Source organism: Wolffia australiana, chromosome 4 (genome assembly GCF_029677425.1).
Source record: "Wolffia australiana isolate 7733 chromosome 4, ASM2967742v1".
NCBI lineage: Eukaryota > Viridiplantae > Streptophyta > Magnoliopsida > Alismatales > Araceae > Wolffia > Wolffia australiana.
Genome location: NC_135838.1, coordinates 19752147 through 19774053, shown reverse-complemented (window position 1 = coordinate 19774053; position 21907 = coordinate 19752147). Strand labels below are relative to the sequence as shown.

At 43.2% G+C, this 21907-nt stretch overlaps 3 protein-coding genes and 1 non-coding gene across 6 annotated transcripts; 1 reads left to right on the top strand and 3 right to left on the bottom strand.

Annotated features, from left to right (window-relative positions):
- Nucleotides 1-6746: 6746 nt before the first annotated feature.
- BEH1 (BES1/BZR1 homolog 1) lies at nt 6747-8298 on the bottom strand. 3 transcript variants are annotated; one of them, XM_078574260.1, is made up of 3 exons: nt 7955-8298; nt 7234-7861; nt 6747-6952 (listed from the first exon to the last, which is right to left on the bottom strand). In XM_078574260.1, the coding sequence occupies exons 1-2, from the start codon at nt 8171-8173 to the stop codon at nt 7238-7240; spliced, it is 843 nt and encodes a 280-aa protein (XP_078430386.1). In that variant the 5' UTR covers nt 8174-8298; the 3' UTR covers nt 6747-6952; nt 7234-7237. The 3 variants fall into 3 exon arrangements, with proteins under 3 accessions (XP_078430386.1, XP_078430385.1, XP_078430384.1); XM_078574259.1 differs by having other exon boundaries at nt 6747-6936; XM_078574258.1 differs by lacking the exon at nt 6747-6952 and having other exon boundaries at nt 6966-7861; nt 7955-8297.
- A 1275-nt stretch (nt 8299-9573) lies between these two features.
- On the top strand, nt 9574-12000 carry LOC144702277 (Major facilitator superfamily protein). The gene is made up of 3 exons (XM_078574256.1): nt 9574-9971; nt 10053-10801; nt 11367-12000. The coding sequence occupies exons 1-3, from the start codon at nt 9916-9918 to the stop codon at nt 11951-11953; spliced, it is 1392 nt and encodes a 463-aa protein (XP_078430382.1). The 5' UTR covers nt 9574-9915; the 3' UTR covers nt 11954-12000.
- LOC144702801 (small nucleolar RNA snoR83) lies at nt 12000-12129 on the bottom strand. Its single transcript, XR_013581381.1, has one exon. It is a non-coding gene; the product is annotated as a small nucleolar RNA snoR83 (small nucleolar RNA).
- On the bottom strand, nt 12015-14548 carry LOC144702278 (UDP-rhamnose/UDP-galactose transporter 2-like). Its single transcript, XM_078574257.1, has 5 exons — nt 14135-14548; nt 13861-14045; nt 13565-13765; nt 13200-13361; nt 12015-12765 (listed from the first exon to the last, which is right to left on the bottom strand). Exons 1-5 carry the CDS (start codon nt 14259-14261, stop codon nt 12460-12462), a joined length of 981 nt encoding a protein of 326 aa, XP_078430383.1. The 5' UTR covers nt 14262-14548; the 3' UTR covers nt 12015-12459.
- Nucleotides 14549-21907: the final 7359 nt, after the last annotated feature.

Sequence of the window (21907 nt, the reverse complement as noted above, 5' to 3'; positions counted from 1 at the left end):
TTGTTTAAACTGCTTAATGTATGTTTTTTGATGTTTCTTTCATTGAAAAATCTCTGATCAAGAAAACTTTAAGGATGCAAACTTGAAAGGAAGCATTAATTGATCACGAGATGACCACTTAATTTTAACAGCTTGGATCTAGATTTTCCTTCACTTTCAATCATTTTCTCCCTTCATTCATATCATCTCCATCCCTTCATTCATTCCTACTATTATTCAAAGATTACTTTAAAAAAGAAACCATTTGCAGCTCCAAGTTCCATTCCCATCATCTCCTTCATCTTTTATCTCTCTCTTTCCCTGTAATTTTCTATATCTCTTGGTAAAATTTATCCATATCTCTAGTTTATTTTTGTAAAATTTCATAAAAGTTCAACTATTTTTAGCTTCAAGTTATGTTCCTATCATCTCCTAATCCCTTTGTTCACTTACTCTGGAATGAAAAAAATTCTCTTGGTAGAATGCCTCTACATCTCTATGAAAAATCCTCAAAAGAATAAATTTACTGTTTATCCCTACAAAACGCTACACACACGATGTCACCTGTTTTTACACGCCTACACCCTTTTACTCAAAATTTCATTTAGGGATCAAATACACGCCTAATTGTTCAAAGTTTTTCAAAGATTAGAAAAACTTTTTCCAATTTCAGAAAAAGTTGAATTGGGCTGGATAAGGCTAGCTGGCCCAAATGCCTAAGACTGCGATGTGCTGCAATAATGATCCAATATAGATGATATAAGGTATTTTTGTATTTGAAAACTGTTTTATTTAATCCTGCTCTTCTGAAATTCAATAAATTTGAGAGAAAAGCTATAAAAATATATTTACCCTTTTTCATTATTACTTTTGAAAGTAATCACAAAATGTATTTGAATAAAAACTCTCCTTTCTTGTCGAATAAATTACAGAAGAAATAAATCTGATAAATTCATTAAAAAAATCCTGAAATTATTTTTTCACTACTAAATTTATTTCTTTCATTTCATGCTTAAAGAAAATTTTAGTGGTGGAAATTTATGCATTCCTTTGGGTGCACCCCTTATTTGTTATATATTTATTATAGAGTATTTAAGTACAAAATTTTCGTAAATATTTTTGGAATGATAAATAAGAAGAAATATATACGGCATAATTCCATTGAGTTTATAGGATGATTCATGACAGGAGCCATTTATTTCCACCACTAAATGGCATAGAAGATGGGGGATCCCTCAAAAAAGGAAGCGGGTGATCTGATGTTCAACCCAATAAATAATTGGGAAAGGGGAAGTTGTAGTGGCTCTAATAAATTTAATCACTCCACGTTGGAATTTGTATCACCCCTAACCAGGATCTGAGCCTAGATTATGGGTTAGAAAGCCAAGTAAAGGCTTGTGAGAGTTTGTATTGTACTAGCCTGAATCGATGTGATTTGCTCCAACGAGAATATGTGAACGTCACCTTGGTGGGATAAGAATTTTGGCTTATTTTTGTGTTATTGTATATGGCTGGTGCCCTATAATTCTTCTGTCATCATATTCAGAGTAAGAGCAAATGATGAGAAAGAGTCTTGTAGTTTCTTGGTCCATAGGAATAGTCACACATCCTGCTGTAGTATGTGTCAAGGTTGGGATTTTGCTTCTTTACGTGACCCACGATGACATCAACATCATGCGGTGTTTTATTCTTCAAACTGGCTGCATTGTACTCCATGGTACATGCAAAACTTCACATCCTATGTTCGTTAGTGTAAGAGTCAGAAAAATCAATATTTATTAAGATTAAAGCATCACATGATGGGGGACCATCCAGCTTCGAAGATCCTGCCTTGATCAGTTTGTCAAGTGTGGGATGATTCACGCAATAGGGCTTTCAAAACACTCGGCCTAGTCAACGGGCCTCAAAGGTTTGACTTAATTTTTGCTTATCTTTCTTATTTTGTAGGCCTTGTATGTGTGGCCACATACGTGTCGTTTGTGTTTGTTTGTAGTTGTTTGGACCCCCATATGGTCCTACATGTTCGTGCATGTGAGAGCCCGTGTATGAGCATGTTTGTGGGCCTCTATCTTATTAGGGGCCCTTAGGACCCTTATTTGTGTTGGGTTCGGTGCCTTGGTTCGGCCATGGAAAACACGTTCCATGGATGCGGAAGCGTGTCAATCGATTCATAATTGATCTCTAAAACAAAATATTGAGTGTACCTTTTTGGGGAACTTATTCCACCCTTGACATGTGCACTTTGAGATTGTTCCGAAGCTGTTCAAGTGCCCGAGCTCTAGAAGTATCCACACGATCACTCGGTGCTTGGATCTCCACTTCTTCATCTTCATCTCTTCTTGGAGACTCTCTCCTTGGTTGAGATAGAGAATGAAGAAAGGGAGGGGCTCCCAAATGAGACCCTTTTCCCTCTTTATATGTCACTTAAGGTTTTTCTCAAAAGACCCTACAAAGTAAAATATATCCACCAATGTCATTATGACCTTGTGCGGTGAACCTCTAGGCCCATGTATCATTCTAGTTAATAACTATAGTGGCCCAATAACATTTATTGGCTAACCTTATTAATTAACTATCTGAACATATAGATTAAAGAAGGATCAATTTAACCAAATCGATAGGTTAAGTCTCCAACCCTTGGGGTGCCAAGCTACACCTCATGCTCTAGAAGATACCGAGTAGTCTCGAACTCACTCATGGAACCTTTACCGTCATCAGTTACCGTATATGTATAATCCATCATTCGTGCAAGACTTTTGAATGACTTAGGGTATAGTTTATTGTCAAACCCTAATTCGTCATTCGATTAGTACCGGTGCATAATGGGGACCATTGGAGAATGCCTTCTCTAATATCCTTACTATCCTGGCGAAGAATTTTTTTTGCATCGTCTTCCTTGAGTCAATCTCCTCTTATACCGAGGGTGGATGATCCCATCTTGACCATTCAATCATCTCCGTAAGCTTCTTACTATATCCTATCTATAACTTATTTAAACCCCATGATTAGATGCTAGTAAGTCATAGTCAAAACGTAGATGTTCACTCACGAGATATCCTTGGTGTCTCAGGTCAGTGGATCACTTATACAATCGTGACTTGACTTGACCTGATTGATGTTTAGGTACCATTCAGGAATTCATACGGATCAATTCAGTGAACTCCTTCTCCAAAGAGCACCCACTATATGTCCTTAGTCTTGCCATAGTAATAGCCATAGGATCAGCTATACTTATCTTACGAGTAGGATCAATTAGTGCTATTCTATCTTAATAATTCAATGTCTGTCTCGACTATCCATCGAATAGGAATAGTTAGAATACATGTGTAAAGACTAGTGATCACTGTATTATGATCTCATCATAATTCACTAAAGCATTGCACGTATTCATGGACTTTATTATAAACATCACACGGAATAATTATGAACGCAAATATTTTAAAACTTAAATAAACATGATAGTGTGATTGGCTTGACGGCCACATAACCATGGCAGTGCATTACATAAAATAAGTTGTTTGGCATCGGCGTCCCTACTATCAGTGGTCAGCATCCCCGTCATGGGCAATTTTTGTCCCCGTCATAGTGCTTGTCATCCCCGCAGTCAGCAATATTCCTGTCATTGACGATCGTCATCCCTGGCATTAGCAATTATCTTTCCCCCCTCATCAATCGTCATTACCCGTCGTCTGTGATCGTTGTTTTAGTCCTAAACAATCATCATCCACCTTGTTGGCAGTCGTAGTTCCCGTTGCCGACAGCCATTATCCCCATCATCTGCAATCCTTGTCCTCATCCTCAGAAATCAAATCTCCTCATTGTTGGCAGTTGCCTTTCCTATCCTTCGTGGTTATTATCTCCATCCTCAATAGTAGTTGTCCCCATCCTCCGTGATCGTCATTCCCTATCATTGGCGATCATAATTCCTCATTGTCAGTGGTCATCATCCCCATCCTCAAAGGTCCTCTTGCTCGTTGTTGACGGTCGTCATCCCCATCCACGGTGGTTGTCAACCCTATCGTTGGTAGTCATCATTCACTATCGTTGGCGATCATCGTCCCCCTCATTGGTAGTTGTCGTCCTTGTCCTCGACAGTTGTTGTCCCCACTTTAGGTGTTCATCATTCCATCCTTGACGGTCATTCCCGTGCTTGGGGGCTGTGGTCCCCATCCTCGACAAGTGTTATTGTGCTCAGGGATCGTCTCCCCCATTTACGTTTACTTTATTTATTTTGTATCTATGTATATATGTACAGATGCATAAATATATATATACACACACATATATATACTGTGATCTTCACTTTTTCCATAATACCTGAACGTCATCAGTCATCATCATCATTTTTGTCGCTTTGGAGGATGTCTAAAATGCTGGATAAAGGAAAATGTTGGTACTTAAATAGTTAGAGAGATGAATAGTTGTCACAAGAGAGAAAATGAAGTAAAGTTTGAATGTGATGAAGATAGCACACTAGGTGTTTGCGAAAAGACTTAAATGAGGGAAAGATTCTTGATTTAAATTTTCATAATGGAATTTGATTCTCATTACTTTATTAGACAGTGAAAGTTTGTGGAGTGAGCTGATCCCTAGATTAGATAATTTAGGCAACTCTACAGATTTTTATGCAATTGAAATGCATAAAATGTTTTAAAATGATTAGCGCCAAGTGATTGATGAAATTCCGGAAAGAGAACTAACTGTTTTACGCAAAAATTTTCTTTGATTCTTTGTGATCATCTTCTTTTTGGGATCACATTATGCTTCATATATGAGTGTATGAAATACAGTGACTCGCCAGAAATTTTCGCCACATTGGATGGTTCGCGGTTGGCTTTATACGGTTCTATGGCAATGTCTTCCTCAAATTGAGTTTGTGTGTATTCATTCTTCCATGGATATCTCTCTTGTTTCTCCTAAAAAATGAGAAGACTTTCACCTGATCAATGGGAAAGATCAATGAATAACATTACTAGAGAGGAGGACCTTCCCCCATTTTTAGGTTCAAAGATCAATTTTCATTCTGTGGAGAAAGATAATAAAAAAATGTAAAACTCGAGGTTCAAAGGGAAGGAACAATAAGTTAATGTAGAAACTTGATGTGACATAACTCCCAGCCCTTTTTGCGCATCCATGCGGTGGTTTTGTCCATTTCCATCATCAAAAACAACTCGCCAGTGGCGAAGATATTGGCCATGGGCGAAAATGGACGAGGTTATGATCACACACATTATTAATTTTAATATGATGAGATTTGCACGTTATTCACAAAAAGTTGGAAGCATGTATATTATCAAGCCTAAAATGATTAAACTAATTTTAAGAATCATGTTTTTGATATTTTAAGGAGTTTTAGTGATTTTTCTAACATCATATTCATAAAGAAAATAATTTTTTGAGTCAAAATATGATTTTTCCTGAATTTTTGCCATTATAAAGATATTGACAGTCATTATTAATGATATTTGACATTCTTGTATAATTCTGACCGATGTTAAAAATTGAGCTGAATTAGTAAGTTCTAATTTTACTAGTTAGTTTTTACATTTGATTATTACAATCATATATTACTCGGCACACATTCGATAATGGTATCAGATTTATGATGTTGACCATTAATTTGAGGTAAGAAAACATTCCTAGATAGGAAAATTCATTCATCATAAGAAATGTACCTAATGTAACTAATTAGATGTTATTAATTGTTTACCAGTTTCTCTTATTTTGTTACTCAACTATTAAAAAACTTCACAATATTTATCAGGATTAAATCTTAGGAATAAAAGAAAGATAAATACAATATAATCTCCATTTATTTTGAAATGCTAATACTTAGGGTCTTAGGTTCAGGGCTATGATGCATAAAAATCACAAAATAAGTTTCACCCATCAGTTTTTATGTATTGAAATATCATTTTCGTTCTACACGAACCATGGACATGGAATCAACCCATTTGGTAACTATTCAAGTTTCACGGTTTTATATCCAAAAGTATTTTATATCCAGAATAAAAATGTAATTATACATTTTTATCAAATCAAGCTATTTTTGTACCATTTTTTTAAAGAGTGAAAAAATGTGAATCAATTTTAAAACTCAAATAATATTTAGGTTCGAAAGAAATGATAAAGTTACAAGTAAAAATATATATAATTACATGAAACGGTTGTATCATTTCTTCTCGTTGAGTGAATACTATCACTGGTTGACTATTGAAAAAATATTTAGCGCCCACCCTGAAGTAAGAAAGGGAGAACACCACCGAAGTACATGTATAGTAAGAAAAATGTGTCATATTCTGAAGAATCAATATATTGAAAAGTCATCTCCAAAGATTGATCTCCTCGGAATTTTCATCAAACACAAGGCGGAAATTTCCACTGATTTGTTTTTCTGATACCCTCAGTTAACTCTCTCCGGCGTTCGTTGTGTTTTGATATACTTTAGAACCGTAATAATTTAAGTGTAGATCCATAGCGGAGAGGACCAGGAAACAAGGAGCACTAAAAAATTAGCATTGTTTTTTATAATAATAAAAGGACAACCCTTATGACTTCGAAAGACAAAACTGTGATAATCAGTCTCAACATTTAACGTCTTCTTAGTATTGTAAAAGGGTAACTCCCGGGACTATACTGGAACTGGCATACCTGTGTGTAACCCATATAGACATTCGGTGTTTTTATGTGGTCAAAGATAAAAGCAGTTACTTTGAATAGATTAAAAGAAAAAGTAAATATATAAAAGGAGTCCATTGAGCCTAGTGTATCTGCGATCATTACTTTAATCAGTAATTGACCGACTTGACCAACTATAATTATTGAATCTGAAGCCGCACAAACACCAAGAGTCCCCAGAGAAATGGGAGATGCACAACCAAAGTTAATAATATTATCAGTTGAACTATTTTTCCACATACCCCAGCAGCAGTAACATCATGGAACCGGAAACCAAACCTGCAACACAGAAAGCCTGAGACTGAATGTAAAATTCTCAACCAAGAACACCATTAGGATCCTCATTAAAAGGTGACAAACGGCGTGCTCATCTAAATAATCAAGACAGCGAACGGGGAAAAGCCTTCTCCAATGGGCTTCCCCCCAAATTCGACACGTCTTAACTTGTTCCAATCACCCATCAATGTTCTGACCATGCCCACTAGAAGCAGAGAGAGAGAGAGAGAGAGAGAGAGGAAGAGCTCTCGGTCTGAATTTACAGAGAGAATTGAGCTCAGGAAAGAGGAAAGAGCTGACCTTTTCAAGCGGAGTGGAGCTGGGCTTGATGATGGTGCTTGGCGCCGCCGAGGGTGAGCTCAAGGTCGTCGGCGCCGACCTCGTGGATCCGCTCTCCTTCCCAGGGCTTCACACGGCCGCATTCGAACTCGAATTCCGCCCCGCCGCGGCTCGGCGCCGCCGCCGACGACGTCGCCGGGCCGACGGCGGGGCCGGGGCGGATCAAATTGAAGGTCGGCGACAGCGGCGCCGCAGCCTGGAAGCTGACCCACCGCCCAGAATCGACGGTAGAGCCGTCGGACTCGTCGCACTCGGCGATGGCGGCCGGCCGGCGCGCTGGGCTCGCCGGCGCCGAGGCGGCGAAGAGCGGCGGCCCGCCCCAGTCCGGTCTCCTCAGCTTCGGCGGCCTCGACGACGTCGGCGACGACAGCGGCGGCGTGACCGGGGCGCTGGTCGAGATCCGCAGCGGCGGCAGCGAGGAAATGTTCCGTAGAAACGGCAGCAGGTGCGAGGCGTCGAGATTAGGGTTCGCCGAGCTCTCCCCCCTCGACGGGCTGCCATGGCAGGAGGGCGCCGGGCTGGGAAAGGAAGAAGAAAGAGGGCTGAGATTCCCCCCCCCCATCGCCTCCGGATTCGCCGGCTTGCATCCCTTCGATCGTAGCACAAGAAACCCGGAGATCAGCCGCGAATCGGATCGGGAAAAAGGGGAAAATCGCAGATCTGAGAGGGGGAAGAGGCGTACTTTGCGGTAGGTGGTGCCGTCTTCTTCGACGATCCATCCGGCCTCGGCGCAGAGCGCTTTGAGGACCTCGTTGTTGTCGCAGTGCTTGGGTAGCTTGTAGTTGCCGTACGCGCGAAGGCCGGCGAAGATCTTCGCGGCTATGGCTCTCCTCCGCCTCTCCCTCCTCTTATTGTTCTCCCTCTCCTTCCATGTCGGCAGTCTCCCCACTCTCGACGTCATCCCTCCCCACTCCTCCACCTTCTCCTCCACCTTCCTCCCTCCTCTTCTCCAGCGCGCAAGCCGAGCTCCGAGGAAGAAGACGACGATCTCTCTCTATCTCTCTCTATCTATCTGTGTCTCTCTTCTGTTTCTCTCTCTAGTCGCAGCTTTTGAAGAAAGAGAACGCGGGGGGGGGGGGGGCCCTCTTCAAAACTGTAGCGGCGTGAGACGTGAAATGACGGAAAGACTCGCGGGGATTATTTCCGAAAAACCCCTAAGATCAGAAAGATTGACGTATTGTCCCCTGATTTCTTGTTATTGCGGCCGGCCCGTGATTCCCGTTGATAGGGGTGTCCACGTGTCGCCACCTAGTGAGAGGGGGAGAGGGAGATACGGAGATGGAGAGAGAAATTTGGGCCATTAATTGGGTCTCAGTTTGGAACAGTCCAGAGAAATTATATTAAATGTCGGCGCACGAGCGCGCGGGCCCGTTGACTGCTGGGCCTGTGGGGAAAATTATAATTTTTAATTTGGGCCGTGCTTACAGGGCGGGAACGTGCGCCCCGATAGTGGGCTGCTCGACTCGCGACACGTGAATGTCTGACACCCACCCCCCACGTGCGCCCCTGAACGCTGGCGGCGACCGCTCCTTGGTCCCTTTCGGTGCCCAATTCCCGTAATGTCCGGAGTGAGCGTAAATAACCCAATTTTTCTACCGGTAGCTATCACCTGGTACTCAGTCCTCGTGCGCTTTGGCCGCCTCGTCTCGTCCTCGTAAGCACTAAGGTGCATGATCATTAGAACGGGACTTTAAGATGGTTCGTCTCGTCCCGTGTCCCAATTTATTGGCTCCCCAAAGAATGCAATTCTAGTAGATTCATCCACAGTCTGAGAATCTCCATCATGTCCTATGTCCCTGAACGTGCACTGCATATAGTGCATGGACACGGACAGGACGGTAATTCCATCCGTGGACGAAAAAAGGGTAACGTCAAGGAGTTTGGACGATTGACGGCACAAATAATCGTCCGTATGTCCTGTGGACGAAACAACTTTTTCGCCCATGAACAAAATAACCATCCCATCCGCAGCCTTGGACGGAGGACGGGAGTCATGCATCAGTCGGAGAACTCTAGCTGGAAGTTGATACGTGCTGTGTCATGTGTCAAATTCCGAGTGGCCTAACACACTGCCTCGTCCTGGACGTGGGACGGGACAAGAATGTTTTGGATGGGACGGGATGTGGATGAAAATATTTGGACGGGACGATTTGGATGAACTTTTGAAAATTGAGACATAGGATGGGACAAACTTCGTCCCATGTCCAGGACGAGGCAGCGAGTTACCCATGCACCATACACTGTAATCAGTATGAAGTGTCGTCGCATGAATTCTTCAGTGTAGACAATGTGACTCTCGGATTGGAGACAGCTTGCTAGCTTGGCCCAATAAGCCAGCCCATTGCAAATTGGGCCGGCAGGGGTACAGGGCCCAAATTTTCGAGGGCTTCGATAACACTGCGATGTCGAGAGAGAGAGCATCGTTCTACAGGAGGGGCCGGCAGAGATCTACTCGAGAAGGGGAAATCGCTACTCCTGTTCTATCTCCCCGATGCAATTCCGTTTTCCCCGGTCGAATGGGAAGATAAAGCAGAAGTCGCTGTTTCTCAGATCGTCAATTCACGGAGACCAATCGATGAGACGGATCTGAGGTTACCACTCCTCCCGGCAAGCTTTCTTTTCCATCGATCTGTCGATCCGGTTATGAAGCTTTCACCGGGCTCGCGCTTCAGGATCTCAAAATCCCGTACAAAAATGAAGTAAGAACAATTCCAAGGCTAATTTCAGACTATAGTTCGAATCGAAATGAAATTGAGATGAGAATGATGATTGTACCGCAGGCGAGGGGTGTCGATCTCGCTGGTGTTGATCAACCTGGCGGCGGTGCTGGAGAGGGCGGACGAGAATCTCCTTCCGTCGGTGTACAAGGAGGTGAGCGAGGCGTTCAGAGTGGGTCCGACGGAGCTGGGCTACCTCACCTTCGCGAGGAACTTCGTGCAAGCGCTGGCGTCGCCCTTGGCGGGGGTGCTGGTCCTGCGCTACGACCGGCCCGCGGTGCTGGCGATGGGCACGGTCTGCTGGGCGCTGTCCACCGCGGCCGTGGGCCTGAGCCAGCGGTTCGGGGCGGTGGCGTTCTGGCGGGCCGTGAACGGGCTCGGGCTCGCCGTCGTGATCCCCGCGCTGCAGTCCTTCGTGGCCGACAGCTACGGCGACGGCGCGCGCGGGACTGGCTTCGGCGTGCTCAGCTTCGTGGGCAGCGTCGGCGGGATCGGCGGCGGCGCGCTGGCCACGGTCATGGCCGGGCAAGAGTACTGGGGACTGCCCGGCTGGCGCTGCGCCTTCTTGCTGACCGCTCTACTTAGCCTGCTCATCGGTCTGCTCATCTTCCTCTTCGTCGACGACCCGAGAAAGCTGCAAGTCTCCCGGGACGGGAAGAAGCGTTCCCCAGACGGGTTCTCCGCCTCCGCCTGGGAAGCCGCCAGAGACGTCGCCAAAGTCCGGTCCTTTCAGATCATCGCTCTTCAGGGGATCGTGGGTTCTTTCCCCTGGACCGCCATGGTCTTTCTCACCATGTGGTTCGAGCTCATCGGTAACTTACGTGACATTTCTTCGTCCGCTATAGTTCCGGGTCCCGGACGTTCACGATGGACGGGACGGAATAATTTCGTCCCGTCCCACGTCTCTATTCAGTGCAAGGACGAAGGAATGGACGGTTAGAAAACCGTCCAGTCCGGGGGGGACGAAAATTCGTCTCATCCAGTCCTCGGGGGAGGACGAATTTTCGTCCCGTCAAGTGCTCCCGAGAACAAATTTTCGTCTCGAAGGGGCGAATTTTCGTCCGTCCCTCGTCCCGGACGAAAAAACCCATTTTATATTTTTAATATATTAATATTTATTATTTCTAAGCTTTTTAGGGAATTACGGAGGAGAGAAAATGCGGAGGATCATATGTACAATTATTTCTGATCGTCGGTTTTTCGTCCCATGGGACGAAAAACGTCCCGTCCGATCGTCCCCAGGACGAAATTTCGTCTCTAAATTCGTTCGTATCTTTGGACGGGACGAAAAATCGTCCCGTCCGCGTGCCTGCACTATATTTTTCGATTTTAGCTTCTGGGTATGGCTAAAGATTGGTTTTTTGTTGGTGGGTTCAGGGTTTGATAACAGGACCGCAGCTGGGCTGATCAGTCTGCTGGCCATGGGCTGCGCTGTGGGGGCCTTCCTCGGCGGGTACTTGGGAGATAGAGTATCCGGTAGCTTCTCTCGCGGGGGCAGGATAATGCTGGCACAGTTTAGCGTCTTCGTGGGTGTGCCCTTCTCTTGGTGCTTGTTTAGGTTGATCCCGCAGGCGGCTACCAGCCGGGGGGAGTTCGCCGCGGTGCTGCTTCTGATGGGCTTGACGATAAGCTGGCCTGCCAACTGCGCCAACAACCCCATCTTTGCCGAGATTGTGCCCGCGAGGCAGCGGACCATGGTCTACGCCTTCGACCGCGCCGTGGAGGGCGGCTTGGCCTCTCTGGCGGCGCCGGCGGTCGGGTTCCTCGCCGAGAGGGTTTTCGGGTACGGATCCGGACCCGGGAAGGCCGCGGCGCTGTCCAAGGGGCTGCTGCTGACCATGGCCTTGCCTTGGTGTCTCTGCGGCTTCCTCTACTCCCCGCTTTATTTCACTCTGGAGAGAGACCAGGCTGCTGCCAAGGAGCAGGAGCTCATCCCTCTGGTCGGCTCTTCTCCGGAGAGATGAACTGATACTGTTTTAGATTATCAAGATGATCGAAGATGGCTGAAAAACTTGTGTGGGAAACTACTAAGAAGCACCTTCATGATATGAAAGAAGATGCCATCAGCGAAATTCCCACGAGAATCGATGTCGGCCTCCCATGAATCGGATGAACACCAGAGAAGAGTTTCATCCGGGATTAATGGAGGCGCACAAATGAACAAAAAATGAGAAACTAAGCGAGTTAGAAACCTGGGTATGAGCAAAATACCCTAGCCGAGGAGTTCTTATAGATGTTAGGGTAGTTAATGGGCCGAAATGGGCCTGGAAAAAACCCAGAATCATGAATCGTTTGAAATTTTGTTAAAAACCCAGAAAATTTGAAGGCATGGGGAGCTGCCACTGCCCAACCCGGGTGAGGAATGTAACTTGTGAATTTTTGGCAAAAACCCAGAATTTTTTCATGGAGGGGTAAACTTTTTCTTACTTGGGTGTCTGTCTGTAAAGAATGGGTAGACTCTTTTTGGGCTCTAACTCCGCGGTTGACCCTGCTCATCTTCGCCTTTGATGGGAAGGAGAGGAGCGATTTTAGCTGGCTTTTGCTTGTCCTTCTCCACAGCCCAGCTGTAGCCAATCATACCGGCTATAGCCAAGGCCATTCCGAGCATGTTCTTAAGGGTGAGGACAGAGTCGAAGAGGACCCATCCCAAGACCAGCACGCACACCGTCTTCATGTGGCCAAGAACTTGGAAAGAGGTGGCAGAGAAGCGACCTATGCACATGTACTGGCTGATGTTGCAGAAGACTGCCAGCGCGCAGGAGAGAAGGATGAACATCTGGGCACCAAGAGAGATGAAGAGAGTCAAACATGCAGAAAAAAAGGGTGATAGTCGATGTAACTTCTTCTATAACGTCCTAAGTAATTATTTACTACGTTAAGAGGACCCTTTTGTTTTGCAAGAAAGAAAAAATAAAATAAAATTTAAGAAACAGAATCATCATTCTTACTCGTGTCAAAAAAATGGGTGATAGTCGATGTAACTTCTTCTATACCGTCTCAAGTAATTATTAAACAAGTTTAGTGGACCCTTTTGTTTTGCAAGAATGAAAAAATAAAATTACATTTATAAATGGAATTATGATTCATATTCGTGTCAAAAAATGGGTCCACTTGAATGTAGTTCTACATTTGTTGTATTCATTTTATGACTTGTTTTGTATTACTTTCCATTTAAATGGCAGGAGAGATTGAAGAAGGTTTTAGGCTCACGACGGCGCCGAAGGAGAACTGGTAGTCCAGGATAGAGCGCTTGCTCATAAAAAGGTCGGCTACCGGGCCAATGAGGAGAAGAGAGGCGGCCTGTATCGGCGCAGTCTTGCTCAGAAGTTCAAACGCGCCGACGCTGTACTTCGTCTGTAATGACCCGATCGTCTGAAACAACGGTAAAATTATTGAACCATTCACAAAAAAGACCATCTTTTTCATCTAGTTAATGCGATGCTGAATCAACTACATATTTATAAAATACACATTCTTGCACACCATCGGGTACGATTTCATTGATAGTTGGGGAGAGAATGTTATGCGTCAATCGACATTCATGAATAATGAAAAGATGGGTAGATATTGCTCACAATCTGCTGCAGAGACGTGCAGAAAACGGCGACACAGGCGCAGACAAAGCCCAAGCCGTTGGCATTCACGTCGGTCACGGTGCAAACGCCCACGCCTAAGGCCACGAAGAACACAGACGAGATCACACGCGTCGAGTATCTTTTGTTGTTAAGCACCCACTCCATGAAGCAAACAACGGGAATTATGCTTAATTTCGACATCTGCAGGGAGAATCCAATGCATTTCAAAATTCAAACCCTAATTGGACAATTGGGCTTTGCATAGACGATTAATGAACGCCGCCTGATAGACGAACCTGATAGAATCCGACGGAATTCAACATAAGACTGAAATTCATGGCGGTGATAGATAGATTCGCCACGGCAGAAAACAGCAGCAACTCTCTCAGAGGCACTTGCTTTGACGTCGCGGAGTCTCGCTTCTTCGATATCGTCCCAACAAGGCCGGTAATTGCAAAATGGAAGGCCGTCAGCGTCGTGGCTGCAAATCGATCACGTTAAAACTCATCCCGATCGAAGAATAAAGGAAAAATCGGAATCTTGCAGTTCCGGCAAATCATGTGAAATTACCGAAGCAGAATCCATAGCCGGCGGACGACATGAGCTGCTTGTTGGCCATGATGATGCCGACGGAGCTGATAACGTTCATCGCCCATGTACCAGTGTTGGAAACAAAGGGTTTCTTCGCCGGATCCATGGATTTCCCAATCGAGGCCGCTGGATCTCAGGCGAAGACGATCTGCAAGAGCCTCAAACACGGAATCGCAGCACAGAACCCGTCAAACCAGAAGCAAAGCCCGGGGCGATCCAGGCGGTAGGGGAAATCTTATAACCGCCTTCCTCGCAGTGGAAGAACGTTTCAAATCGCGGATCAAAACCTCCATGGCTGGCGGATTGCGACCGCATTGACTCCTCCTAAACAGTTTTGAATCGCGCACTCGGCGAATTAACCGGACAGCTCGAGATCCGCGGACGCGAACAAGACGCAGACTCGTCCCTTTCTTGTTCTTATGATTTACACAATATACCATGGCATAGAAGAATATACTTTCATCAAAATATAAAACAATTATAGTTCCGGATCGTCTGAGACGTGGACGATGGAGGGGACGGGGCTAAGATCGTCCCGTCCAACGTCCGGAATCCGTGCAGGCATGCGGACGGGAGGTTCTTTTTGTCCGAGACCTCCGGACTTGACGGTTTTAGTCCTGGAACTAGAGATTGCAGGGATGACGGCGGGAAGGTTTTTAGTCCCAAGACGAAAAAAATCGTCCCGTCAGCGAGGTTGGACGAGAATCGGGACGGAAATTCATCCCGAGGTTGGAGGAAATCGGGACGGAAATCAGGACCGATAATCGGTTGTCGTCCACTCGAATGAAAAAACCATCCCATCCGGAGGTCTCGGATGAAAAGACCGTCCCATCCGCATCCCTGCACTGATTGCGGACGTTGGACGGGATGATCTTCGTCCTGTCACGTCCATCATGCACGTCCCAGACGATGCAGAACTATAATATTTGTTTTATATTTTGATGAAAGTATATACTTCTATGTCTTGGCATATTGTGTAAATCATAAGAACAAGAAAGGGACGAGTCTGCCTCTTGTTCGCGTCCGCAGATTTCGAGCTGTCAGGTGAATTTGCCGCGTGCATGATTCAAAATTCTTTAGGAAGAGTCAATGCGGTGACTAATGTGCACACATGTGAATTCTCCATTGGATAAAAAGGGGCAAATGGCTGGTGTGGGGCGTGCTGACACGCCATAACGTCAGTTGCAACAAAAACTATTAAGTTTATATTTAATTACTACACAATTATGCCCTATTCTGTCTTTTTCTCCAAGGAGACACGTGGCTTGGCGAGAACCATCGATTACAGATGACGAGGAGGATTTTCAGCCAATCATTGCATTGAATACCCAGAAGAGACAAAACCCCTAACCAAACAACGTGACGGCATTGGCGAGGATGAGGGGAGAGAAATATTTGAATTAAATCGACGGCTAGAAATCTTCCAACTTCTAGGCTTGATATCTGCCGATCTAGAACTCTAATTGAGATTAAATTGTTAGGGCATTTTCATCTTTTCATCCTCAATCCATCCATAGTCGGATTCATAAATTGATCCCCCAATATTTGTAAAAAATATCTTTAATCTCACTTTGTCTTAGAGAGGCTAATTAAAAGAAAGTGAAATTTTGAAGGTCCATCAAGTGTTCTTTGGTATCTCTAGTGTGTGGGAAGGATCAACAGAGAAGTGGGTTTTTTCATCTACAGCAGGCAGATTTCGTGATCCGGTTGAAATATAGTATCTAAGGTTATCCTTTCGCCTTACATTGAATCGTCTCCAACATACTTAGTTTGTGCATTTATCTTTATCAACCATTACCCCATCCTTCATCTATCACTCATCTACATCCAACATGCCCATAGGGATCGCCTGTCCTGATACTGGTATTGGATTACGGTATCGGGACGGATCTTGTACTTGATACCAAAAATCATATTTTTGGTATCCGTTTTTTAAGATATCCGGATATCAGATGATGATAACGGATATCAGTTGCTACAGTACCAATATCCAATATCATTATATGTCTCGCTGTTGTCATCCGCCTCTGTCTCTCAGGGAGGATGACAATATCGGATACCAGAGTTGGATATCGGATTTCGATATTCAACTTAGAAGTTTGGATACAAATATAATTAAATTTTCGTAGTTCAATGGTTGGAGAAGATTTACGTGGGCCAGCATGTAAGTAGAGAGCTTTCTAATTAACCATGTAGCTTGTTTAATATATACAGCCCAAATTTTTTTTTCTTCCATATGGGATTACAGGATTCAGAGTTTAACATTAAACTCTTAATCCTTCTGTCCCATATGGAAGAAATTAGAAAATTTGAACTGTATTTATTGAAAGAGTAAATAATATGTCAAATATATATATTTATTAAATATATTACACATATTAGGGGCTAATAATATAGTAAGTATTTATTAAAATTTTATCAAATAATTTAATTTATATCCTGCCTTGTTCAATATATACAGGTCAAAATTTATTTTTTCTGCCATATGGGACAATAGAATTATGAGTTAATGTTAAACTCTGAATCCTGTTATCCCACATGGAAAAAAATCAAAAGTTTGAGCTCTATATATTAAACAAGGCAGAATTAATGTTAAAAACACGTGGCATTGTTAGCTTAAATTATCTAAAATGATGATAAAAATTGATTTTTTCTGTTGATACTGGATATCGATGTCCGGATACTGGTTTTGATATTCGGATATCGAAATTTGATATCTGTTATTCGATATCCATCTCATCCTATGCCATTCGATATCCATCTCTGATATCCGTTTTCACCTATCAAACTTATATCGCTCGATATCCGATATCTGATATCAGACACCGTCCCATTTTTTTTTGGAGATCAGATATCGAATGTCCAATACCAAATATCGGACAAATATCAGATGGAAAATCCCTGCATGCCCATCATATTCCATTTCCATCCTCACCTTAAACTTCATTTAAAGTGCACCATACACCGTGACATAATTGTCACACACCTCTTTTCTTCTTATTCAAACAAACACATATCACAACTTCTCTCATTTCTACCATCGTCCTACCTCATTCTCGTTATCTCTATCCTGGTATCCACTCGCGTGTATACCACATACCACACCAATGTTACAATCCCGTCTCGCTTTTCATTCTCGTCCATCTTAATCCCTGATTAGTAAAAACCTAAATTGCTATTTTTCATCTTATTCCCACTCTCATGACTCATTCACTACAGCACACAACACTTCTCATCTTCGTTCTTCACCCAATTGAGATTGTACTTTCCCTAATATATGTTCCATGTGGAGACTAGTCTTACTCGCCACTAGCTGATGATGGAGGATGATGGAGGACCATCCAGTCGATCGTACCCCGAACCGTCGCCAGCCACGTCGCGAAGTCCGAGCCGACGTGAAGAATCTACAGTTCCATTATCAGGTTTGAGAATCAACATCGTCGTGTCGCTTCATGTTGTGTATCTTTCTGTGCTTTTCCTTTTTTTCATCGTCTTTGGATTGTCGAGAGGCCCCTCCTGCGTGAGTACCAGCCTCCCCCTGGTATGTGTTTGTTATGTACATGTTCAAATTGTACCTTTTAGGGGGAGAGAAGAGTCCACATAAACTCCTCTTTTCCCCTAAAAAGATCCTTTTTAAGGGGAGCCCAATAAGCTCCCTCTTTAAAAAGGGGCCCATTAGCCATCCCCTTAATTGCCACTACTTCATTATAAGTAGTGGGAGAAGGGTGAACATGAAGATGCTTGATGTCTTCGACTAGGTTGGTCAAGCATCATCATTGTCCTAGAGAAGACGCACCTTTCGTCACTGCCACCACTGGAGATCAGGATTGTCCCGTCGATCATTGAGACTCCTTTTTTCCATCTTTACCTGGAGTATAGATCATCCCCAAGTACAGAGTCGTCCGTTGAAGCAAGAAAAGCAGTGGTCTCCGCCTTCTTTTCCAGGTTTTTACTGTGGATTTTCTAGCGACCCAGAGACTCGTGGAGTTGATAGTTATTTACACAATTTAGTCCATGAAGTCCCCAATCGTTTGATGCGGAAGACCATGCACTTTCCCATACTGTTGTATTACGACTTTCAGAAGCCTGGTGTTTAATTTTCATTCTCATTTCCCATTGGAGTTATTGCGTGCGCGGGAAAGCATAATCAACTTTTCCCTGCGGCCGTTGATGACGCTTTGTTCCCTCCATGAAGGTGACGAGCTCCATTGATAAATCAAGCACACTATTCTCTTCACGACCGAAGGGCTCATTCTCTGACTCAACAATCCTAGGGACTTCTGCCTGGACACATCGGATGTTGGGATATCAGCCAATCTAGTCTCATAGACTACGACGGATCGCCACCACGAGCTCTTGGAATCCTGTTTACAGGTTTGTCTTCATTCCCTATTTGAGTAGTTTTAATTATGTCTTCCAGTGCTGATCTCTAAATTGCTCATCGCCACGAGTGAGTCCAAACGAGAATTTTAAGATTAGCCACCATATCTGTTTTAGAGGATTTTTTGACCGTGACGGGCCTGATTGTCTACGTTGATGGTGTGAACACTCTTGGACGAGATCGTTCCCCATTCGTCGACTTACAATCTGCCCACACGGGTCATAAGGAGCTTGCTCTTGACATAACCCGTTTGTGTTGTCGACTTGATCATGCCTCGGATCTTCTGACTACCGTCGTACTTCTCGTAATTCCCTAAACCTACTTATCATTTCACGTCATTAACATTGCATTTAGTGATTGTTCTCCATGACATAACATGAGTTGTCAATTCCGATTGTCGTGTTACATCAAATTGTTATCAGAGCCGATCGTGCTAACCTCCGTGCCTAGCACTGTCGGTCCGGAAAAATACAAAAAAAAGTATTTATTTCTCTCATTTTTGCACGTCTTGCATGCATTCATTTCTCAAAATTCATTGCTCGTGCATTCATACATTGCAAATTACTCGTCTTGCATCATCTTAGATAGGAACCCCTAGAGAACTAAATATCTGGTCATAGGATGGTTCAAATACACGGCCAATTATGGTCCACCATGGATGGTGCATCACACGACGAGGATCCATTGTTAGACCCTGAATTCCCAGATCTTCTCACGGAAGATCCCATTTTAGCACTTCCTCAGGCTGCTTCTCCTAACGTTGTCGAGGCCGAGTCATCTACTCGCGCCCGTAGGGAGTCCCCACCTAGGCACCCTACTCACACTAGTGAGCCGTCACTGACAATGGCTCCGCCACGGTCTGAAGACCTAGGGCAAACGATCGTGCCCACGGCGCCAACACTGGCGTCGAACACTCACTATTTGCCGTCACGATCCGGCGATTTGGCTAAGTCTTGCACAGGGCTACCCTGTGCCCTGCGGTCGTGTGCACTGCCCGCGTGCGGAAAGGCGGGCAGAGGGCTGTCCCTGTCGCACGGGCACAGCACGGCACTGTCCGGCACCGCACGGAGGCGGCTAGAGGACAGAAATTTTGAGTTTTGAAAGGATACAAATGATATTTTAATGCGATTTTTTTTGGAATTCGAAATAGGGAATGCATGAGGATCTAGAGAGAGATAGGGAGATATTTTAGGGGGAGAAATAAATTTTTTAGAGAGATAAAATGTCAAAATGAGAGGATAGAGAGAGAAAATGAAGAGATAGAGAGAGAAAATAAAGAGATGGTATAGAGAGTTTGAGAGGGAATTTGAAGGTGTAGACGAAGTAGATTTTTTATGAAATTTTGAGGGGAATAACTGTGGAATGGATGAAGTTCTAGAGAGATAAAGGACAAATTCTCGAGAGAGAAAAGGCCAAAATGAGGAGATAGAGAGAAAATGAAGAGAGAGTGTAGGAGTTTGAGATAGAATATGAATATGCAAATGAAGAAGATTTTTCATTAAATTTTTAGGGGAGTAACTAGGGATATAGATTAAGGTCTTGTGAGATAAAAAACTTATTCTAGAGAGAGAAAGTAGAGAAACTGATTGTTTAGAGTGGGAAAGTGATGGATTTTAAGGGTAAATGGATGGGAAATGAGGGAGAAAGTAGAAATCTAAGATCCTAAAACCTCAATGAAAGTGTACTAGGCCCTCAATGCTTCCTATCAGGTATAAATCCTTATATTTTGCCAGCATCAGGTGTTTTTCATTGCAATAAGAGACGAGATTAAGAGAAAACTTCAATAAACATATATTAAGCGGGTTGAACAACCTGAATTCTGAAAAATGCCTTGTTCTTCTGGCCAGCCACTTTCTAGAGCACATCCAGAATTAGGGAGAAAAATTCTATTTATACATTGGGAGCATTACCTAAATACCCTTTAGGCATTTTCTATTATCTTTACTTGCCATTTTGCCTCTTTTTCTCCATTGGTTGGGAGCTTCCCCTTGTAATCTTAAGCTTCTTTCTTTATAAGGCTTTTGAGAGCCCAATGGAAAGGTCAAATAGTGGCCCATCTTCCTCAGATTTCTTTTTTGAAGGTCCACAACTCCACTTGATCCTTTCAAGCCTCTTTGTAGAATCACTAAGCTCACACAAATTCTCCAACTCTTTGAGAGTTACTTGATAATCTCAATTTTAGGGTTAAAATTTTTCATTGATAATTGAGATTATTCAATAAAAATATATTTAACCGTACCTGGAAATACTTAGTGATGAGTACGGATTGTCTCCACAGGGAACGATGATTAAGGAATCATTTTCTTATACTAGTGATGATTGATGAGAAGATTGGCGCAAACAAGATTTGAGGTTGTTAGCTAGTTATAACAATAAAAATTATGTAATTTATAAGTTAAATTAACCTAAAGAGAAGAGTGAGTGATTGTGATGGATATGATGATGAATGACGGTATGAACGAGGATTGTGGTTGGATATGGAGTGGTACGGCGGCGAGGATGGAGAGACAAGAGAAGAGAGTAAAATGAGAGTGCAAGAACAATGATAAACACTAATTATGTAAACTATGGTGTTGGGAAAGAGACAACATAAGATGAAGATACTTACCTTAGATCCTTGCGTTCTGCCAGGATCACGGAAATGTATGAGTGCCGGTAAGCTCCCTCTCTTCTCCAATGCTTCTCCCCACAGACCTAGGACACCAACAAACTCTTGATGGATCTCAAAACTCATTATCCTTCAATCAGCCCACTGATGAAGGCAAATTGCGTTATTAAAATTTTAATTGTCGTTGTAATTGATTTGCCTTCGGTCAAATAAAATTTATAAAAAGTTGAAACTTACTCAAAGACGTATAGATGAGAGTAAGGTCGTCTCCACAGGGACTGGCCTTTAGGTTAAATTCGATAGTCGAGTTATCTTTACTAAAATATAATGATAATACTAAATCTAATAAGAAGGAGAAGAGATAAGTAATAAGAAAGTATAGAGAATATTAGTTTAATAAGGATATGAGAGAAGAGAAAAATATTTGGTTATGAATATATGTATGTACTAGAGAGATTAAGAATAGTAAGGAGGTGAATAGTTAGATATTATATTTAAGAATAGGGATAATGTAATTAGTAAAGAAATATAGAGTACTTAATAAGATTACTTAGTAATAAGAAGTTAGAAGCAATAAGGATTTATATAGGAGTATCTAACTATAATATGATAAGTAAGGATTTTGGTAAGTAGATAGAAGTGAAGAGCAATATTACTAAGTTAAGAAGGTGGTAGAATATATTTTTATAGATTTTTATATGATAGGTTTAATAAGATATAGAAGGATTTAGTCGAACACCAGGTAGGTGTTCGACCAAATTCC